The sequence below is a fragment of the Mesoplodon mirus genome (genome assembly GCF_964341445.2).
Source record: "Mesoplodon mirus genome assembly, chromosome: 8".
Lineage (NCBI taxonomy): Eukaryota > Metazoa > Chordata > Mammalia > Artiodactyla > Ziphiidae > Mesoplodon > Mesoplodon mirus.
Genome location: NC_138984.1, coordinates 4896651 through 4918223, shown reverse-complemented (window position 1 = coordinate 4918223; position 21573 = coordinate 4896651). Strand labels below are relative to the sequence as shown.

At 46.9% G+C, this 21573-nt stretch overlaps 1 protein-coding gene across 6 annotated transcripts in view; it reads left to right on the top strand.

Annotated features, from left to right (window-relative positions):
• The window catches only part of AGAP1 (ArfGAP with GTPase domain, ankyrin repeat and PH domain 1), a 574296-nt gene that overhangs the window by 265698 nt on the left and 287025 nt on the right, over window positions 1-21573 (top strand). For all 6 annotated transcript variants that reach the window (XM_082631241.1, XM_082631240.1, XM_082631242.1 and 3 more), the window contains exons 7-9: window positions 10724-10851; window positions 12523-12678; window positions 20007-20099. In XM_082631241.1, coding sequence (XP_082487367.1) covers window positions 10724-10851; window positions 12523-12678; window positions 20007-20099 — 377 coding nt within the window. The remainder of the gene's footprint in view (window positions 1-10723; window positions 10852-12522; window positions 12679-20006; window positions 20100-21573) is intronic.

The following is a 21573-nucleotide window of genomic DNA, read 5'->3' as shown; positions in this document are numbered from 1 at the left end:
CCCTGGTGGCACAGTGGTTGAGAGTCCGCCCACCGATGCAGGGGACATGGGTTCGTGCCCCGGTCCGGGAAGGTCCCACATGCCGCGGAGCGGCTGGGCCTGTGAGCCATGGCCGCTGAGCCTGCGCGTCCGGAGCCTGTGCTCCGCAACGGGAGAGGCCACAACAGTGAGAGGCCCGCGTACCACAAAAAAAAAAAAAAAAAAGAAGTCATGGAGGCTGCGTGACCATCTCTTCTGAAGAGGGCTCTCACCGCAAGCGTGTAAGGCCTCCTGGTCCCTGGTTCCTCAGTGGTGTGGCCGGCAGGCCGGTGTGGACCCCACCGTCTCTTGCATCTGACAAGTTGCCTGGCACATACTAGCTGCTCCAAGCTGTGATGAAGGAATAGATCGTGAGTGAGGGATGCCAGAGAGCAGAGGGAAGATGCTGCCCCTGACCCATGGAAGGGAAAAGCCGACTCCACGTATTAAACTTAAGAGGGCAGACTCGTGGCAGGACTGAGAGTGTCCTGGGACCAGCCTGGGTCACTGGCATCAATGCTGCACCCTCTGGCTCATGCACGCCTGGCAGGTGTCATCCTGGTCTCACCTGTGCCCAAGGGGAGGCAGGGGAAGGAGGGGCGGAGCCCACATGTCTCTTCCCCCCCATTAGCCCTTCTGAGAGTCACCGCTCAGGTCTGTGGTGCTCATTTCCGTTTGGAGACCCTGGAGGCCCCCCTGGATCCAAGCAGCACTGGCACAAGTGTGCGCTCGGTGCCTCAGACTTGTCCGGAGAATGAGCCCATCCCTGAGTGGGGCCCTGATTCTCCAGGCGTCCACCAGGCATCGGATTTGTGCCAGATGCTGGGTAGTATCATGTTCTTTCCTCTACACTCAGAGAGGAAAACCTGGAGTCTGCACGGTGATGGAGAGATGATGTGGTGAAGGTCTTAGATGAGGGTGCTGGTGGGGTCAGCAGGCTGGAGAAGGCACAGCAATGTGGGCGGTGCTGAGGGAGGACCAGGCGGCACGAGGGGAGGGAGGGGAGAGGGGCTGGAGGATCCCTCAGTGTCTGCAGGTAACATCAGAAGGTCTGGAACTGACCATCTGCTGGGCGTCCTGATGGTGCACAGGGCCACTGGAGCCTGCGATGCCATCCCTGAGGGCACTCCAGGCAGTGCTGATTGGAATGCCTCCCTCCCTTCTAGCGGAGAAATGCTGACTGAAGCAGAATCCAGCCCTAGAAATGTCACGTCCAGACAGGCCGCAGGCAAAACCAGCTGAAGGACCTTTGACAATATGGTGTCGGGATACGTTGAAACTTATTTATTTTGAGAGCAGTGAATGTCCAAAATCCTCTGGGTGTGGACGCAGGAACCCTGTGTCCTTCGGAGGCCTAGAACCCCAGCAGGTGGTTAGTGTCCTAGTGCCTGGTGCCCGCCAGCCCAACCATCTGGGGCCGCTGGGACCCAGAGCTTCCCGTTGGCAACTCCACTTTGGGACTTGGTTTTAAGAGAAAATTGTGCTGTGAAGAAACGCATGAAAAAGGGATGTGGGTTTCTGGCAGGATGATTTGATGTTCTCCTGCCACAAAGAATAACTTTACATCAGAATTAGGTACACGTATAAAACACATTGAATAGACTGTGTTTATTTCAGCATGAGTTTTAAACATTTTATGTTTAAAAACTCTTGTACTTTCTCTGGGAGGAAAAGGGAAATCCAGCTGCCTGGGACATGGGAGAAATTTCCACTCATTGTGAAATTAATGTCAGCAGCCGTGACTTTGCTCCATCCTGAAGGTAACTGTTTATTACAGTCGGCATTTAAATCCCCCAATTAATAGGAGCAATTAAACAATAGCTTCATTTCCAGCAAATTAACAACCCTAATAGGTAATTGCGACATAAATGAAGATAAATTTGTTTTAATACAATGAGATAAAAAGAATACAGGCAAGAACGGGATCCCAGATTAAGAATTCGGATTTCACTACTTCATGGAAAACTGGAAAGCTTCGCTAGAAGAAATTAAAGAGAATTTGGCTTTTTAACCATGGCCTGTCTTGACCTAGAGGGTTTTTTAAAAAATATAATAGAAATGTCATATTTTGTGCTCAGGTACACAAGGTAAGGGCACAGGGGTTTTGGCAGAGCTTCTCATTAGGTTTTCACTGACAAGGAACCAAAAAACAAATGCATGGGAGAGTGTTTCCTTTTCATGCACCCCTAAATTCATTTTATGACCTGTTCAGTTACAGGGTGTGTTTCTTTCCTTAATAATATTTGTTATAATTAGGAAACTATTCTGATGGTTTATAGTTTGTCTTGATGAAACGTGGAAGTGGTCAAGCCAGGCCTGTTTTTAGAACGATAAACGTGTCCATGCGAAGGATGGTTTGGAAGGGGACAAGTCGGCTTGGGAGAGAGCAGTTGGGTGATTTTAAAGGTAGTGGCAAAAAAGATGAAAGCTTTGCCAGAACAAAGATGATGAGTTTCTCCTTGCGGGTCACCGTGCCGACAGGAAGATCTAACGCACGTTAAAGAAGAGGCGCGGCCTGTCTTTCTGAGGAAGATCTGCATGCTCAGATTTTGGAACTGTAACTTAGAACAGGTTAAACGTCCAAATCTGCTTTGAAAGTTTTTAAACTATGGGGGTTTAGCTAACACTACATCAGTGAGCTCATATACCCTTAGAATAACTCCTTTTGGTAGCTTTGAATCGTCAAATGACGTGTAATCAGCCTAGAGTTCTATACCCCTTGAAAATATTAATCATGTGTAAGGGTAGAGTAGCAGCAGTCTGAGACACGAGGGTCTCAAAACAGAATATCAGAGAGCCGGGGTCCTGCGTATAGACTACGGCCGCTCCGTCACAGTCCCCCAAATCCCCCCCCCCACTGCACACACCCCCCACCCCCCCGCCCCCCATGCTTGCTTTTTCCACTGTCCAGGTAGAGATCACCTGCATCTTGCAAACCACACAGACCAGGTGTCCTTCCAACGCCTGGAGCTCGTCACTGGCCCGTGAATAGCTTTGACGACTCCCTGTTGCCTTAAGGATACGATCCACACTTTGCCTATGGGATCCTTAAACATGTGTATCCAGCTGCTTCTCCACTCCTGCTTCTCCTCATGTCCTTACCCCGTCCCCATTGTTGATCCGTCTGTTCATTCATTGACCCACTTGGTGAGTGCTGGTTGAATGTCAACTACATGTTGACCCTAGGAAGGTAAATGAAGCATCCTGTCTAGCATTTCCAGAGTCACGTGGAGGTCCGTGGAATTGGCCCATTGTCTTGGAACGTGAGCTGACTGTATTTTCCAATTGGCGGCTCAGTTTGGCAGGATCTCCACAGGTGTGTGGGCCAGGCAGGGGTGGGGGTCCCTGTGGTTCACTAACTGTCACTAAGCATCACACAACCCAAGAGGCCTTCGAGAAGACCCCTCTCCCCACTCCCCGCCTCCCTCTCTCTTTTTCATTTTAATGGTTTTTCTGGCATAGCTTCCTCTATTCCCAAAACGTCATTTGAAAACAAATCTAGGAGGTGGGTATAGGATTACCAACAACACAGACTACACCCCCTCTAACGTTCATTAACTTTGAGAAAAATTCCACTTCAAACTTTTTTTCATTCCTAAGTCACAAATTCAGAACTACATAGATAATTTGGTAATTAATTTCTACTTAATTAACAAGGTAGTTTAAGGATCACTCAACTGTAATTTAAAACTGAGTTGAGACATTAGGGGACCTTTTATTTGTTACTGGAAAATTTACAATCCCTGGTGGTTTTCGTTTTTTATGGGGATTTGCCTGGTAAGCCCTCCAAGGTTCTAATGGAAGAGCCTGTCAATGCAAAGATGCAAAGACAGTTGATGTTACATTGGGGTGGTAGCACCTAAACTAGAAATAGAACAATGGCATGAACCCCCCCACCCTCAGATTGTGCTTGTAAACTATTTTTGTGGAGCAACTTAGTGCCTCATGCTAGTTGATTTTCATTAAGTGTGTCTATTATGAACATTTAAAACATTACTGTAATAGATGTATCATTCATACTTAAATTCCTATCTAACATTGTTTACGCAGAACTCCCACCCCATATTGGCCCCAATGGGCTACATACAGCTTTTCCTAGTAGCTGAAGGATCATCCTCTTCCTCAGATTTGGCTTGATTCACACCAGGTTTCTATTTGGCATCTAGCTGGGACCCTACGGCGTCAGTCAAGTGTGCATGCCTCCACAGTGCCATCCTGAGCTGCGGACCCCACTTCTCCCCAGGCCCCAGAGTCACCCGCTCTCCAGCGCAGCCCGAGGACGTGGGGCTCAGCTCTGCTCCTTCCAGAAGGGGCCGTGCTGCTCATACAGCAGGGCTCACGTAGCGGAAGCTGATGTTGTATGGGGCGTCATGATGCGGAACGTTCAAAAGCAGATCATTACAAAGCTGGTTGATGGGTTGAGCCTCCTCTGCCTCAGTGAACTGGGGCAAAAGGGAGGGACGTGAAAGGGCAGCCAGTTTGCTGCCTGATGGAGAAGCCTCTGCTCCTCCAGGACCTGCACAGGGAGAAGGTGGGGTCGTAGGAGCCGAGTAACTAAGGCGTGAAGAAAGGATGGGGCTGCAGGGACCACCCAGCGGAGCACTTGAGCAGCTCTCGGTGGTCCCGTCTCTGGTGAGACCTTGGAGCTATGGATGTGGGACGCAGCGGGCCTTGCTCCTGGCTTGGGAGCTGTGTGAGGCTAGAGACCAGGTCACATGCCTCCTCCCCTGCCTCCCCTTCCTTCTCTGGGCCCATAGGTGGCTCTTCAGACGTTTCTGTTAATTGACTTAATTCAAGTAAATCATTTAAACCAGAGAAGATAGCGTGCTGATTAAATTACTAACACTCATTGGACTTTACCAAGAATGTCATAATCGTTCATGAAATTTTAAAAAGCTTAATTTAAGTGCTTAATTGTGGACGTTACCGATGCCAGGTGGTACCACGCAAGAGGAGTGTCATAGACACCCCCTTCCTGGGGCCTCGTCCTGTAAGTAGAGATCAGGAGGCCAGGACCTGATGTGAATGATGACGTGTCTGGTTTGGGATTGTTACATAATCGCTTATTGCACAATGCCTATGCACCAGGCACTAGGGATTCAGGGCTGAAAAGTAGAATTGCAGCTCTTCAGCCCGGCCCTGACTGTGCACATATGTGTGCGTGTGTGCGTATGTGTGTGTGTAAATGTGCAGTGGTTCTCAGTCAAGGCCTGGGTGAAACACGGAGCTGGTTGTGTTAGCACTTTGGTAGTTGGGCTGCAGGGTCTCCACAGAGGAAGCTGATGGTTAGAGAGGAAGGCTTGCCTAGGAGAAGTGATGCTCGAGATACGGACTCTGAGAAGGAATTGGCCGTGAAGAGAAGGGGAAGCGTGTCTGGGCCGTGGTGGCAACTTGTGTAACAGGATTCAGAGAGCACACGTTCTGGCACCTGCAGTGGGTTCTGTCCGGCTCGGAAGTGGGCAGTGAGCCCGGGGGCCGGCAACGAGGCTGGAGGGGGGCCGTGTCCTGTTGGGCAGGGACCCTTGTCCTCCCTGGGGTCCGGAACCAGTTAAGGAATAAGACCCTGGAAGATCGGATGACTAGTTTTTATTGGTAAAGTTGTCCTGGGAAATGAAGCTTATCTGGGCTTCCTTCTGTGGGAACCAGAATCAGACAGACTTGCCCATATGGTTCCAGGCAGCGCGGGAGCCCCAGACCGAAGGGATGGAGAAAGGACAGCCGGCCATCACCTAAGTGACTTGTCAGTGGGTTGGACCTTCACTGCAGGGCTTGGGAAGAGGCCAGGAGTGTCTGGGTCATGGGAGCCGGGATCCAAGGGAAGTAACAACAGGAGTGGAGAATCCACCCCTCCCAAGCGTGAAAGAGCCCCATTTTGCTGAGAAATTTTGGTTCTGACATCTGTCTGGTGACGGGAGCGTTTGCAGAACTTTGAGCGGGACAAGGCCCGTGAGAGTCACCTTTGCGGAGGTCGCCCTGCAGTGTGTCCCTTGGGTGGCAGTGAGGAGAGGACAGCTTTGGAAGCTGCTTCAGAAACCAGCCACGGGCAGATGAGGTTTGGGTCAGGGCACTGGCAGTGAGGGTGAACTGAAGAGAAGTTCTGGTGGCAGAATCGATCTATTCTGGCTCCTCTGTACAGAGTTAGAGGCGAGGCCCAGGTTGGGCCACGTGGACACTGAGGTGCATCCAAGGGCAGGTGTGGCGTCGGTTATTGGATACATGGTTCTAGAAGCAGGAAGGGCACAGAGCAAGGCTGCATATAGATTTGGGAGCCATAGGCATGGAGAGAAAAGGGCCAAAGAAGGAAGCCTAGAAGCACCCACATTCAGAGAACCGGTGAAGGAGGCTGAGAAAGAGGTTCCAGCCGGGGCAGGACACCCAGGAGAGTCAGCGTCCTGGGAGGAGGAACCATCCGCGGTGCCTAGGGCAGCCCAGAGGCCAAGAAGGATGCGGCCTGGCCTCCAGTTGGTCACCAGCGACCTTGGCAATGGCAGGTCCAGCCAAGGGGATGGAGGCGGAAGCCGGGTTGCAGTGGTCAGCAGAGCAAGGGAGAGTCTGTGACGGGACAGGGCCAAAGGGTACACAGTCCCTGTCCTGGGAGCCGTAGAGTCTGGTGTGGGGGGTGCTTCCTTGCCAGGCAGCAGTGTTTGGAGCCATCACGGGGCCCACGGAGTGTCTGAACCCCTGTTCTGCCGCCGGTCCCCCCTCTGCCTTGTTTTCCTCAACCGCGAGGATTAAATGACTCAGTAGACAGGAAGTGCAGACCGCTGGCCCATCGTTCAGATGTAAGGGACAAAGAAGAGTGGGGAGAGGGAGGGGAGGAGGATGCCCCTAGTTACCTGGTGAGAGGTGGGCCTGACTCCCTTGGTGTGACCAGATTCGTTCTTTCTGCTCCTCCTTTAGTGCAAAGATTGGAGAAAGAAAGCAGAAGCAGCAATCGGGCATTAGGCCAGGATTTAATGAGGTCTTATTTGTGAGCTGTCTGAGAGTCTTATTTTCACACACTAATTAAAAGGTGCCATTTATCGTGTATCCAATAGAGAATTTAAAATCTGTGGGGAAAGTGAATGTATAACTCGCTTTTCTTGTTGCTTAAGTTTGTAAATAAACTTCTTTCTAGTTGAAGAATGGAAATACGTTTATGAAAGTATACTTAAGGGTACGGCTAAAAAAGAATGATCTCAGAGTCATCACCCAGGTCAGGAAGGGGCCACTGCCAGCCCCCAGGAGCCCCTCGTGCCTCTCCCAGACACCAGCAATTTGCTTGCTTGGTTTTGAAGTTTCTACAGTGTAATTATAGATATGGTTGAAGGGGCTCCTTAAAGGGTATGTTTTATCTATTACCCAAATAAAATTTCAAACTTGTGGAGGGAGTGATATACATTATTCATTCATTTATACTTGAAGGTATTTGAACATTTTTTGCCTTCCAGTTTTACTGAGATATAATAAAATATCTATGTAAAATAGATACAAAATTAAAGAAATAGAAGTTCTTTACCTTTGATGAGAACTCCTAGGGTTTATGCCCCTAACAACTTCCATGTATAACCTACAGCTGTGTTAACTATTGTGCATTTATCGTGCACGTTACATCTAGGAAGTGACTTTTAAAATGACACCAAGTACTAGTATTGCCATATCAGGTTAATGAAATTGGTGGGGTGTCTGGTAAAAGAGCAGACATTTTCCGTCTCTGCCAACGACAGCGTTTCAGACTTAGGCTTAGCGCCTCGGGCAACTTTATAGGAAAGCAAGTCACCAAAATAGGAAAAACATCACACCTCGATGATAAAGAGTCCAGATTCTTTTAAGTAATCTCAAGTGATTGTGTTTCTGTTTTCTCATTCGTGCATTGCATGTATTTATATAAAATACGTGATGTATTCATTTGTGGAATGATCCAATGCAGACAAAAACTCAGTGATTATAAAAATTTCCCAGCCAGTGTAATCTGGCGTGTAAGTAATATTCATGTTCTAAGTCTCCTGACATTTAAATGTTCCAAATATCAGGAAAAGTTGATGATTATAGTTATAAGAGAACAGTGCCTCCCTGCCCCTGGCATCCCGTTTCCCTTGAGTTGTTATTGGGGCGGGGGGCCCTTCCACTCACACAGCTCAGCCCAGCCCTGTGGCCCGCAGTGGGCCGGGGGCTTTTCACTGTGGAGGAGATGGTGGCCCAGCCTTACAAAACAGTCCCCTTATCTCCTTTTCCTTCTTTTTTTTTTTTAAGTTATTTATTTATTTATTTTGCGGTACGCGGGCCTCTCACTGTTGTGGCCTCTCCCGTTGTTGAGCACAGGCTCCGGACGCGCAGGCTCAGCGGCCATGGCTCACGGGCCCAGCCGCTCCGCGGCACGTGGGATCTTCCCGGACCGGGGCATGAACCTGTGTCCCCTGCATCGGCAGGCGGACTCTCAACCACTGCGCCACCAGGGAAGCCCCTCCTTTTCCTTCTTAAGTCAGATACTTCCGTTGTTCTTTATTAAGTGTCCCCCACTTTTATGGGTGAGCCTGTAACTCCTAAAGCAGTCTATGTATTTCAGAACAAAATATTTGTAACTCATTTCCTTTCTTCCATGTGTGTGTAGACATAAAAATTATGGAGAAATACAGAAAATAGGGTTGAAGGTTCTAGTTAAATTTAAAAGCATGCTACCAGTTATTAGCAGTTGTGACTTCGTTTTTTTTAAAAATAAATGTGGCCAAGCAATAATTCAGTGGACAGAAGAACCGTAGTACTTAACGTGTGGTTCACGCTTTGCACAGCCCTGTTCTGTGAGAGGGTTTATTGGGAAAAGGTTCTCTCTGCCCATGAACTTGCTCTTTCTAGCCTCCACGTGGGAAGGAGGGAACATTGATTTGCATTTGGAGTTTCATAAAATGAGGATTTTAATAACATATTTGACTTGTCTTAGAAAGTTTCTCAAATTTCCCCTTAGAGTAGAAAACACTTATAGAAAATGTCTATGAAGTTCTCCCAGCAGCTTTGCCCTGTTTAATTCTGACATTTGTTTTTTCTATGAGATTTAAGGTGAAAGTCAGTATGGTCATCCAACTGAATAGTGACTCTGAGGCCAGGAGTAGTTGAACACAAAAACAACTTTTTGCTCTTTTTCAGAAAAAAAAAAAAGAAAAAAATAGAAGTAAATTGGCAGTCCCCCAAACAATCATGATTTTAAGTTAATTTGCTTTTGGTTTGGGGATTTCAGTTCACCTGTAAGACACACGTTTTGCGGCTGTTGGAATCTGATCTTAGGTTTTAGTTTTGAGTTCACATAATGATTTTTAAAATATTCTAATGTGCGTCTTCAAAGACCCCAGATCGATACGCCAATGGTTTTGAAATGACAAAGTGTTGCGATATTCCTCTGTAATTTAAACGTGATTAGCTGATGAAGCTTATGATCAATACACTACGGGAAGATAAATTAATTGATATCATCCTTTCAGGATGATAAGAGGCCTATCGGAGGTGGGATGTAACTAATGAAGCTGCTTCTTCATCTCTGTGAGCCATTTTTTATATATTGCATTTTCACTTAATCATATTTATACTATCATTCATTTACATGAAAGCCATAAGCTGTGGACAAACCAGTTCCTTATAAAAATTATGTTCATTTGGAAAAGAAATTATCTGAGGACACTGTGTGTGCTCCTTCTATAACATAAGCTGTTGCTGGGGACAGTGGTGTGTTTCCTTTGCGTGGGTATTTTTTAAATCAGCAACCTATCTGGACAAACATAAGGATTGAATATCACTGAACTTAATTACAGCTATTCCCCAGAGGCACGCATCTATTCAAATAAAAGCTGTAGTTATTCTCCTGTAGTGACACCTATTGGTGTAGGAAGAGTTTTCTAATCGTTGACTTCCTTTCCAGTTAAATCCAATATGCTTTATCAGCCAGCCTATTTGCCAAGAGAAGTTATGGCTGGTTGAATTTAGATTTGTATTGATTAAGATAAACTCCCAATGTGTATAGCCATATATTTAAATAAAAAAAGTCTTTGACATAATTACATGTCCTTGAATATAATTCTGTGCAGTAGCCTGTAGAGTTAAGAGTAATTCTTTAGGCTATGCAAAAAAACAGATTTTTGATTTTCCAAAGGGTTTGGTTTAAATTACCCTGTCTTATTTAGGATTATTTCTGCTGCAAGTAACTGGGGGGAAAGTCCTATTATTAGAATAATTTAAACAGGATAGGTGTGTATTTTTGTGTTTTACATATAAAGCGTCTGAGGTTTGCACAAGGCTGCCGAGCCAGAGGCCTAGCCCCTAGAAGGGGCTTGTGTCCCACCAAGTGTGGCTTCCTTCTGCAAGATCGCTTCCAGAGCTACAGCCAACATATGTGCTTTTTACACAGCAAGAAGGAAAAAGACATAAGGAAGAAATGGGCCGGGGCAGCTCTCTCAAGGATGTTTCCTGGATGCCGCCATGTGACCCTCCTGCTGCCATCCCATTGGCCAGAGCTTGCTTGCATGGCCACATTTAGCTGGGGTGCAAGGGGATGGACCGGAGGAAGCTCCAGGAAATGTCATATCTATTCTGGTAGTCCTGTGCCCAACTAAAACTCAGGAATTCTGTTACCGCGGATGAAAGGAATAGTGGATGCCGGAGACAGCCCTCGGTCTCTGCCACATTCTCTCTGTTTGGAAACCAGCCTCACGTAGACTTCTTCTGTCTTCCTGTCCACTAGTTGCCCAGAAGATTGTTGCCACGAGGAAGAAGCAGCAGCTGTCCATCGGGCCCTGCAAGTCCCTCCCCAACTCTCCGAGCCACTCATCTGTCTGTTCGGCACAGGTGTCTGCTGTGCACATCAGCCAGGTATGTTGGGCCCGTGAGAGGTTGGACTGCAAAGCGGGTCAGAACCCAGGAGGACACACCTGCCCAATAGTGTTCTCAGCCGGCTCCAAGGTGATTTTTTTTTTTTCTTTTCAACTTTATAAATAACAGCATGTTGGTAATTGACTTAACATCTCCTTCAGAAACTGCTGTGGCCAAGTGGTTTTTATGGGAATCATTCTTTAATATTCCCCATCTTCACGCTGCCTGTGTTATGAGGCATGCTGGCTGGAGTTGAGGTGCGGGGTGTGCACTACCATCTCTGCTGTTGATTTAAATGACCCCACGGTGGTCCTCATTCATGTCTGCTTGTAGGTTGGGCAGCTGTGGGTGAATCTCAGTGGCTAATCCTACAATATGCTTCAATATGGTAGCAGCCCTCAGTTATAATTCCCGTCTCCCTTAGGCCCTATGGAAACTAGTATCTTTCCATTGCAACATTTTGCTGTTTACTTGGGAATAAACAATATAATTGTCACTTTGAAGAACCTAACCAAAAACCCAGTAAGGAACTGTTGGCTTATTTTTGCCTGACCGTGTGTCTTCGGTTAACATTTCTTAGGCGGGTGTTATACTGACACTCTTTAAAGAGATGGAGCGAGAAGGTTTGGTATCGTGCTTTTGGTAGCTTGAAGAGTCAGGAAGTGCGTTTACAGTGGGGTCCTGTGAAGGCACGCTCAAGGATGTTAAATCCCACTCTAGGCATCTGTAATTCTCTCTGAATCTTGAAGTATCTTCCAGAAGCTTTCACATTTCCAAGAGGTCATTTTCTTCTTCTTTTTATTTTTTTAAATGAATTTTTATTGGAGTCTAGTTGATTTACAATGTTGTGTTAGTTTCAGGTGTACAGTAAAGTGAATCAGTTACACATATACATATATCCACTCTTTTTTAGATTCTTTTCCCATATAGGTCATTACAGAATACTGAGAAGAGTTCCCTGTGCTAGACAGTAGGTTCGTATTAGTTATCTATTTTTATATATAGTAGTGTGTATATGTCAGTCCCATTCTCCCAATTTATCCCTTCAAAAGGTCGTTTTCAAAATGTGAGTTTTGGTTCTACTGGGCAAAATCGCACTCTTTCTCCTTCTAATCTGGAGCAGTGAAGGGACTGTAGAAACCACTTAGTTCAACCAACCCCTTCCCTTTTCAGAGGAAGTAGAAAATAATGACATTTTAACGCTCAGATTTTTTAATATCTTTATTGGAGTATAATTGCTTTACAATGGTGTATTAGTTTCTGCTTTATAACAAAGTGAATCAGCTATACATATACATATATCCCCGTATCTCCTCCCTCTTGCGTCTCCCTCCCACCCTCCCTATCCCACCCCTGTAGGTGGTCACAAAGCACTGAGCTGATCTCCCTGTGCTATGCAGCTGCTTCCCACTAGCTATCTATTTTATATTTGGTAGTGTATAAGATGAAACGAAAGAGACTTCACTCTGTCTTAAGTCACTTTTCTTAGACAAAATGATGCTGAGCTGATCGGTCTGTTCTAGGATGAAACTGTGCCTGCTTGATGCTGATGCCACTGGCCGGGCCGCACCTCCATGCAACTTGCTGGCTTGTGGGTTATGACCCCACGCAGGTGGCGGGTTAGGCTCCTGGAGCGTGTCCTAACAAAACCTTGGCTTTCAATCATTACAGACAAGTAACGGAGGCGGGAGTCTGAGCGACTATTCCTCCTCTGTCCCGTCCACGCCGAGCACCAGCCAAAAGGAGCTGCGTATCGACGTACCGCCCGCGGCCAACACGCCCACGCCCGTCCGCAAGCAGTCCAAGCGCCGGTCCAACCTCTTCACCGTGAGTGTCCCCCCGGGGGGCGAGGGTGGGGAATCGGAGCATGGTTCCTGCTCACCTAGCGGTCCTCTGGCCGCCAGGTGGCTCAGCGACAGGTGTAGCATCCAAACCAAATGAACGAGAAGAGTGCTGAGTTCTGTGGAAGTCTCAGAAAATTATAGGATGCCAAGATGCAGATGTTGAGCAAAGTTTCTCAGTTGCAGGGAGTCCTGACATGTGTCAGAAATGAAGAGCAAGGGGTTTGTGTAAAGGTCTCTGTTATCCTGTGACTTTCTTGGTCTCTAGCTAAAGACTTGTCACATGAGATACATGGAGGTGACAGACTCTGCCAGCATTCCCCAAACGTGTGCATCAGGCCTTTCAGATGAGGTGTCTAAAGCCATGTCAGTGCACAGACCCCCTTCTCCTCAGGCTGGAGCACCGAGGACTTATCTCAGGGTCTTTAGCAGCTCACAGACAGAAGCCAGTCCACTTGGACTTTTCTTGAGAACCATCTGCAGAGCATTTGAAAACTCTACATCAGCTCTCAGGGCTCAGGTTTACGAACTCAGAATCTGTGTGTGGGGCCCAGGCGTGTGTAGTCTTTAGAAGTTCCCTGGGCAGTTGGGATGCAGAGAACCGCTGAACTACAGAGGACACAAAAGTGCTGTTGCCTTGTCCCTTCCCTTACACGCAGCAGACATTACCAATCAATCATGGAAGGCTTTGCAGTGGAGCCCAGAACTCGGGGCCACAGAGCTCCAGGCAGAGCTGCTACTGCCGTGTGACTGGAGTCATTTGATTTGAGAAGAACACTTTCCCTCCTGGGACTAGGTCTGTGCATTACAAGTGTATGCTTTCAAGGCAGGGGTTCTCAACCAGGCGGTTTTGCACTCCCAGAAATTCGGCCATTTCTGGAGAAAGTTTGAATTGTCTCAGCTCGGGGGTGGGAGTGGGTGTGGTCCTGCAGACATCTAGTCTGCGTAGCAACCATGGAGCTGCTAAACATCCTGCGATGCACAGGCCAGCCCCACGACAAAGAGGTCTCCGGCCACCAGTGTCAGGGTGCCCTGTTGTAAACCATTTGACTTCTCCTCTTGGTTGATTATTGCTGACTTAGAGGCAAAGAAGTTCAGTATTTCCTGGCTTAAACTGAAGGAAGATTCTGCAGGGGTGGCCGCAAGTCTCTTATCTGACCCACTGCCCTTGCTTGGAGATGGCGTTCTTTCTTCCTTTTTCTTTTTTTTTTTCCCCTTGGCGGCACTGCGAGGCTTGTGGGATCTTAGCTCCCCAACCAGGGACTGAACCCGGGCCCTCGGCAGTGAAAGCATTGAGTCCTAACCACTGGACTGCCAGGGGATTCCCTGAAGATGGCGTTCTTGATGGTGAACGAGGCTACCAAGTACGATAGATCCCCTGTCCCTTTCCCACCACGTTCATAACAGTTTTCCCATCAGATAAGTCTGTAGTGCCAAGGTCTATTGCCAACAGCGAACACCCCCTCCTCACAACTCTCCCCTTCCCTTTGCTCTTTGCCCTGTGCCCTGTGAGTTCTGGCAGATGCTGCTATTGGAGGGCCAGAGTGAGGATCAGACAGGCTCAGACCCTGTCCTGCACTCTGCCAGCAGCTGTTTGACCTTGGGCAACTTACTTAATCTCTCTGAGCTGGAAACAACAGTCGTTGTGGTGAGGCTGCTAAGAAGATTCCCTGTAGGGGCGAAGAGCCTTTGTGGCCTGGCTTTCATTTTTATCTCACCACCACTAATGTTATGGAATGATTTCTCTTAATGCATAAGCAAAAGTAGCTGTAGAGGGCTTCCCTGGTGGTGCAGTGGGTAAGAACCCGCATGCCAATGCAGGGAACACGGGTTTGAGCCCTGGTCCGGGAAGATCCCACATGCCGTGGAGCAGCTAAGCCCGTGCGCCACAGCTGCTGAGCCTGTGCTCGAGAGCCTGTGAGCCACAACTGCTGAAGCCCGCCCACCAAGAGCCCGTGCTCCGCAACAAGAGAAGCCACCACGATGAGAAGCTCGCGCACCGCAACAAAGAGTAGCCCCCGCTCGCCGCAACTAGAGACAGCCCGCGCGTGGCAATGAAGACCCAACACAGCCAAAAATAAATAAATTTAAAAAAAAAAAAAGAAAGTAGTTGTAGGGCTGTGTAATAGATTGGGAGGGAGGTAATTAGGTGCCTGCGAAATACAGGTGAATATCTGATATGCGTAAATCTGTACATGAATAAGATGCTTTACTGTGGCATTTCTTCAAACATACCGAGAATAACAGCAGTCACCTAAGCAGCACTTCTGGCTTATCCAACACCTGTAACACTTCTGTACGCCCAGGTGGGGTCTGTCAGTTGAGAAAGTGTCACCTCACAGAACAGGCTGTGCACTGACTCGTGGGTCAGTGGACCTGAGAAGCCCATTGCCGAAGATGCAGAGAGACTGGGCCGTGAGCAGGACACCAGCGTAGCGGGGAGGGGCGGGGGCTCTTGAACGTGGACCAGAGTACCTTCTGTATCTTTGCTGCTCCTTCTAGGGTGTGGCAGGAAGAGGGAACACCCAGGCTCACGACACCTTCCAAGGGTCACCTTTCCTGGTCACTGGCTTTGGTTTCTGTTCAAGGTGAGAGGTGAGAACCAGGAAGTCTCTTTAAAATGGGGCTGCTCTGACCCGTGCCCATCCCCACCCTTTATAAGGGCAGCCCTGGGGCTGGAATGTGCCGGAAAATAGTGTCCCGGACCCTGCCCACTGGGTAACTGACAAAGGAGACAAGTTTAAGGCAGGAAGAAGCAAAGGAACGGTAACTCGGATAATAAACGTTCCCTTCCCCTCTGCTGTCTGCGCCGCTGGGTTCTGTTTTCTATCAGGGATAGTGTTATGGGAGCTAACCCACGTTCAAGAGGAAGCGGATTAGAGATCAGGGGGCTCTGCCTTCCAGGAGGAGAGCGGAGACTGGAGCGAGGGGGCACTCTCCCCGCTGCTGGAGCGGCGCACACGTACGCACCACTGCCGCGTCCAAGCACCTGGGCAGAGGCCAGGGGAGCAGCTGTCCAGGCCGGGTGGGGCAGTGCCGGAGCCAATAAGAATTCATCCTTGTGATGGCGGAAAATCCTCATTTGTTATGTCATAATTAACATAGCTAGTGATGCGGGGGCCTGCCTGTGACCCTGTGCAGGATCAGTGCTTGATCTCTTTAAGTGCTGGAAAATGGTCTGAGAGTAAATACACCCTTTTAGAAATCGAATCCGGCTGCTCGGCTGTCATGAGCGGGAACAGGAATCAGGTCATGGAAGAAGCTAACCTCATGGTGGGTTTGCATCACGGCGTTCAAGGAAAAGACGGCTGAGATCCTGTATCTTCGTCATGACTGGGTTTGACATTGAACAAGACGATGATGGTGATGGTGGTGGTGCCGGGTGGTTGTTGTAGGTTGAAGATCTTAGAAGTGTCAACTCCACTAGATGTCAGTGTCATCCAAGGAATGACAAGAAGCAAATTAATTTTGAAATTGTAGCCACTTAGGAAACTAAATTCTCCTTGTTACCGGTTTGCATCTATTCTTAAATATGTAAAATTTCATAGACTCTTCATCCCTGGCAATTATTGGTAGCTACTGGCTTAAATTGGCAAAAGTGTGTTTATTGAAAAGCGTGTATTAGGAGGACAGCAGTACCATATGCCAAACAATCCTAGTGAATAAAAATCCACGCAGGCTGGGACAGTAAAGCCCAGATGAGGGAGCATTGTCCTCCTTGTTTATTAGACCCTCATAAAGAGGCCAGAGTTAATTAAGTAGTACACACACCATTTTTCAAATAACGTGCTTATGAATTGTATAAACTTCGGATCTGATGACCTGTAAACGTACCACTCTGGGCTAACATTCTTCAGTCCCAGATGTTTCTGTTGGCATATACACATGTGCAGAAATAAGCAAAAATCTTAAGCAAAAATAAATCACACGCACCTTTTACAAAATAGTACAGACTTTAAAAAGTCTCTCCTGTAGTAGCAAATTATGTGTTATATTGGCGGTAGGAACGGTACTTCACTGATAAAAAAGCTAAGTTATATCCTATCTTGCTTATTTCTTTGAGAAAAAAATCATTGTTTTGAGAAAAGAAATATTCAAAGGCTATCTCCATTCACTTCCTGGTTCTGTAATATTGGCACTTAGGATGATTAGTTTAGTAATCATGGCCCTAATTTACATGGGGTTCAAATGTTTTATTAGGAAATATTTTCAAGCCTATAGGAATTTAAAAAAAAAACATGCATGTACTCACCGTGCAACTCAGCAAATACGAGCATTTTTCTGCCACTGCAGCGGTTACTTCTTCTAGAAATAACACAGTCACAGGTAAACTGTGCCCCTCCAGAATACATCCCCCTGACCCCTGGTCCAGGGATCGGCATTCACTTGGATTTGGTGTCTATTATCTGTATCCGTGTCTTAAACTCATTCTAGTACGTGTCCACAATTGTACGTTGCTTTGCCTGTTTTCAAGCCTTATAATCCTGGTGTCCCTTACATGGTATTTTTTAAAGCTTACCATATAATGCCGACACCCCGAAACAGAGCCAAGCATACCCAGTAACCTAAGATTGTGAAAAAGGCATAGCCCAGCTCATAGAGACGCTCTGTAAAAATAAGGCAGCAAAATTGATAGTCTAAATAGACCTGTTTGAATGGTATTTTGTCTTCTGTAGAGAAGGGGAGCGTGGATCCTATTATACGTGTTCCAGCAGCCTTCGACTTACTCATCAGTTAAAAAGGGGAAAGCAGGTTTCTGTTTAATCGTGAGGGCTCCTGTCAGCAATGCGACCTGTCCTTGGAAGCAGGCAGCTGATGGGGTGCCCCTTCACGGCTGCTTTTATCACCTGGGGGAAAGTTAACCATTCCTCTAAAGAAGGAGATGGTAATGAGAGTTATCCTAGCCTTTCTTTCCTCTGCGTTCGCTGTTTGCAGAGGCTACGCGGTCCCACTTCTGGCTCCCCCCGACCTTCTGTGATGGGTGTGATAAACTCCCGTTAGGCTTCTGGTTGTGTGTCAGGCTGGATGCGTTGCACACTCACTCCTGACCCAGGCAGCGGTACCCAGAGAGACTTCGGCTCTGATGATTTCACGGAGCCATTTCAGCTGGAACGTAAGGACGTGGGTGATGTAGTCTCGGAGTTGGCAGGAACATCAGGAGACCTTACTGGGAATTTGTACATGCTGCAGTGTCTTATGTCCAATGGGTTTGTTTTAGTTTCGTTGTTGGATTTCAGTTTTATGATGTATATCACAGCCTGTCGTACCAAAAGTCACTGTAAGACAGCGATACAGCAAACCCTTTTGTCTAACAAATAACCACTGGTCTGTCTTGAAATTTTAGTTTTATGACTCTCTCCACCAACGTGTTGGAGCCGTAGGGAATTTCTGTTGCATTTTGGCAGTGAAGTCTTACATCAGTTTCAGCCTCCTTCATCTCAGGGAGTGTGATCAAACATGGAGCTTATTAGTTCATAATCCTGCTTCGTGTGGAATCTGGAAATTCTGCTCTGACGACAGAGTGGCTGTGAGGACAGATGTGCTGCCTTGAGGAAGATGTTAATTTTTTTAATGTTTGTTTTGTTAATTATTCTGGTTAATAGAGAATAATGAAGATAGATTTCCAGATTTAGAAATTTAGCATTCATAGAATTCTGAAAGTACCATTAATGGTCTCTGTTGATTTAAAACAATTTTAAAAGTCATCGCCATGAGCTTTGAATCTCATTTTACAAATAGTAACCTCAAATTCCAGCTTTCTTGTGAACTGAGATGTAGGGAAAAGGGAATTTAAGGCTGTTACGTACCTCTTACCACAGATTATTAATTAAAGAGAAAAGTGAGCCCGCAACTCTTAAAACTCACGACAAGGAATTGATAGATCTCTATTTCTTTCCTAGCCCAAAGGTTAAACGTCATGTTTTATGTTCTTCTGCAACTTTCTATTGGTTGCCTGTTTCGTTTCCTGGTACTTCATTCCAGGCTTCTAGCATCCTGAAGAAAAAAAGCACACGGGGCCTGGCACTTAGTAGGTGTTCAGTAAATAAATGTCGGCTTCTTAGCATCATCGAAGAAGCCTGTCTTCTAAGGAGTCCTTGTGCCCCTTGCAGTCCCAGATCCCGGTTTACGTCATGGGGACTTTTCTCCCTTATGCCCTACGACATCGCTCCCTTTAATATTAAAAAAAAAAAAAAAAAATCAGCGACTCCATCTCACACCCTTTAAAACTGGATTTCATTAGCTTCTCACTGCCGCCCTGGACACCACAAAGGCTGTTCATTTCATATATCATCCCAGATTTGAAAAGCACATGAAAATGTTTCTCCATTTTCAATATTGCGTGAGTAATGTTCCCATTGAAAAGTAATGGAGTGGAGTTGTCACTTGTCAGCACGGTTATTAAGGAGGACGAATCTCAGATCTTTCTCTCATAATAAAATAAATCTGTCAGAAAATCATTGTGCTCACACTTCCTCACGCCACCAAGAGATGGAGACTTAGCTGTGGTGCTCCTTCAGCGTCCCCAAGTCACCGTGTGCTGGAGTTGTGGCTTCCGAACTGGGGTGACCACTGCCGCCGTCCCTGCCGATTGCCCGCTCCCGGGCAGCGCACGTACATCAGCAGTACGGCCAGGGAAACTGTTCAGGAACTTGGCAAACAAAGCCACTCATTTTTCCCCAGAGTACTGATGTTTTGCCCCAAAAGGTATTTTCAACTTTTTTCCCTTTGTTATTTTTTGTGGTATCTCAAACTAGTTTTAACTTTGAATTTGCTCTTTTCTAGCTATCCAGAAGCAATCAAAAGGAACATTAATGGCACCTTGATACAAATTAAGGGTGTCCCTTTGAATTGCACAGCTGAAACGTTAATAGAATTTTTTAAATCCTTCAGATGTTAATTAAATATATACATTTATGTCATAGGTTTCCCAAACAAGCAGCGAGGAATCCTCTCCTCATCAGCTGGATTAACTGCAGCTTTAGAATGTGTTTTCCCGTTGGGCGTTACTTTCCTGTATGGTCCGTTGGTTTCTAGTAATTGAATTTTGAACTCTTTACAAAAGAATTAAAAGATAATTTTGCAGTGGAAAAGTAGGAAGAAAAGTTTAGAAAACTCCCTGTAACGTCATGGCTCGGTGGAGATGGACGCCCCAGCGGGCTGCTCCTGGGTTGTGTGTGCGCACGTGGGTACACACATGGCTCATCCAGGGCTTCTGGGCGTGTGTTTTGCAGAAACCGTGCAGGTGGGGGCTCACCTCCACGATCTGTGAACCGCAGCCCTTCCCCAAATGCTAACTTTATTTTTACTTTGCAGTCTCGGAAAGGGAGTGACCCAGACAAAGAGAAAAAAGGCCTGGAGAGCCGGGCGGACAGCATCGGGAGCGGTCGAGCCATCCCAATTAAACAGGTAAGCTGCTTCCCCCTTCCTGTCCCTGTAGCCGGGGACACACCCCGGCTCTCTGCTCGCTGTGATGCTGGTTCGTGCGCCAAGGTTTGTTTGATGTGCTCTGTTGATGAATGTAGAAGTCACTCACTTGACATCGATTAGAAGAGGTTCCTGTGTGTATTAAAATAGGATCATTAGAATAAGAAGAGGGAAATGTGACAACAGATCTAATGAAGTGCAGTCTGCCCGCCTGCATATGGAGTGTGTTTGGAGGCTGCACTGGCTTCAAAGGCTGCCTTTGTAGCTCGGCTTTGATTGGGCCGCTGGCCGCCAGTCGACTGGGGTAAATCAGATCGCCATACAAGAGCCCCTTGTGATCACAGGAGTAGCCCGACGTGGCCCTAATTTGCGGTCGCAGACGGACATCTGAACACTGTTTCAGGCTGGTTTGTAACAACGAGGCAATTAGTTGTGATAATCATAGCCGGTGTGTCAGCTGTGCGCTCTTGTTTGTAATTTGCTAATGAAGGAATTGTAACTTTGATTAGGTTCAGTTTCATTTAGACCTTATTATATAAGGGAACATTTACAGCTGTAATGCGGGGCCTTAATTAAACTTCCTCATTACACAACAGGACTCGAATGCAGGCATTTGTTTTGGCCTATGCTGCTAGCCTGGAATCGTTTTTCATTAGCCCAGAAGCCGGGTACCAAATTACTTTATGTCTCAAGTAAAACGGGAATTCATCGGACCTATTTGGCTGCGGTAGTTCCCAGGAAAATAAAAATAAGTGTTCAGCCCGGCACCATGGCTTCTGGAAATGCCATCTTTTAGTTTGTTAAAGAAGGCCAGTTGATTTAGAGTGCATTCTGCTTCAGAGGAGGAGGAATCTGTGGGCAGGATAACAGCTTTGCCTCTTCTCCGGGTACTTAGATAGTTTCACCAATCCTGTAGGAACTCGTGTTGGCACTGACCACCCTTGAAAAGGGCTGGAGTCTATCCACAGTTTAGTTTAATCCGTTTGAAACAGTAGGAATACAGCTTTAGCTGGGGGCCGGGCAATTTCTGCACGGACGTGTGGGGAGGGACAGGGTGGATCAGGCCCCAGCGTCACAGGCGAGACCAGAGCAGGAAGTCCACGAGGTTTTCATAAGACCTGTTCAGACACTGAGCAGCCAGTGTGTGGGCTGGCATGGAGACCCACCAAGGAAAGTCCTCTTGCCTCCTCTTTGCTGTTCTCCCCCTTTTTTTTTTTTTTGACTTTTGCATTTAAAAAAAATTTTTTATTGAAGTATAGTTGACTTACAATGCTGTGTTTAATTTCTGCTGTACAGCACAGTGATTCAGTTATACCTATATGTATTCTCTTTCATATTCTTTTCCATTATGGTTTATCACAGGATTTTGAGTATTGTTCCCTGTGCTATACAGTAGGACCTGTTGTTGTTGTTTATCCATCCTATATATAATAGTTGGCATCTGCTGACCCCAAAC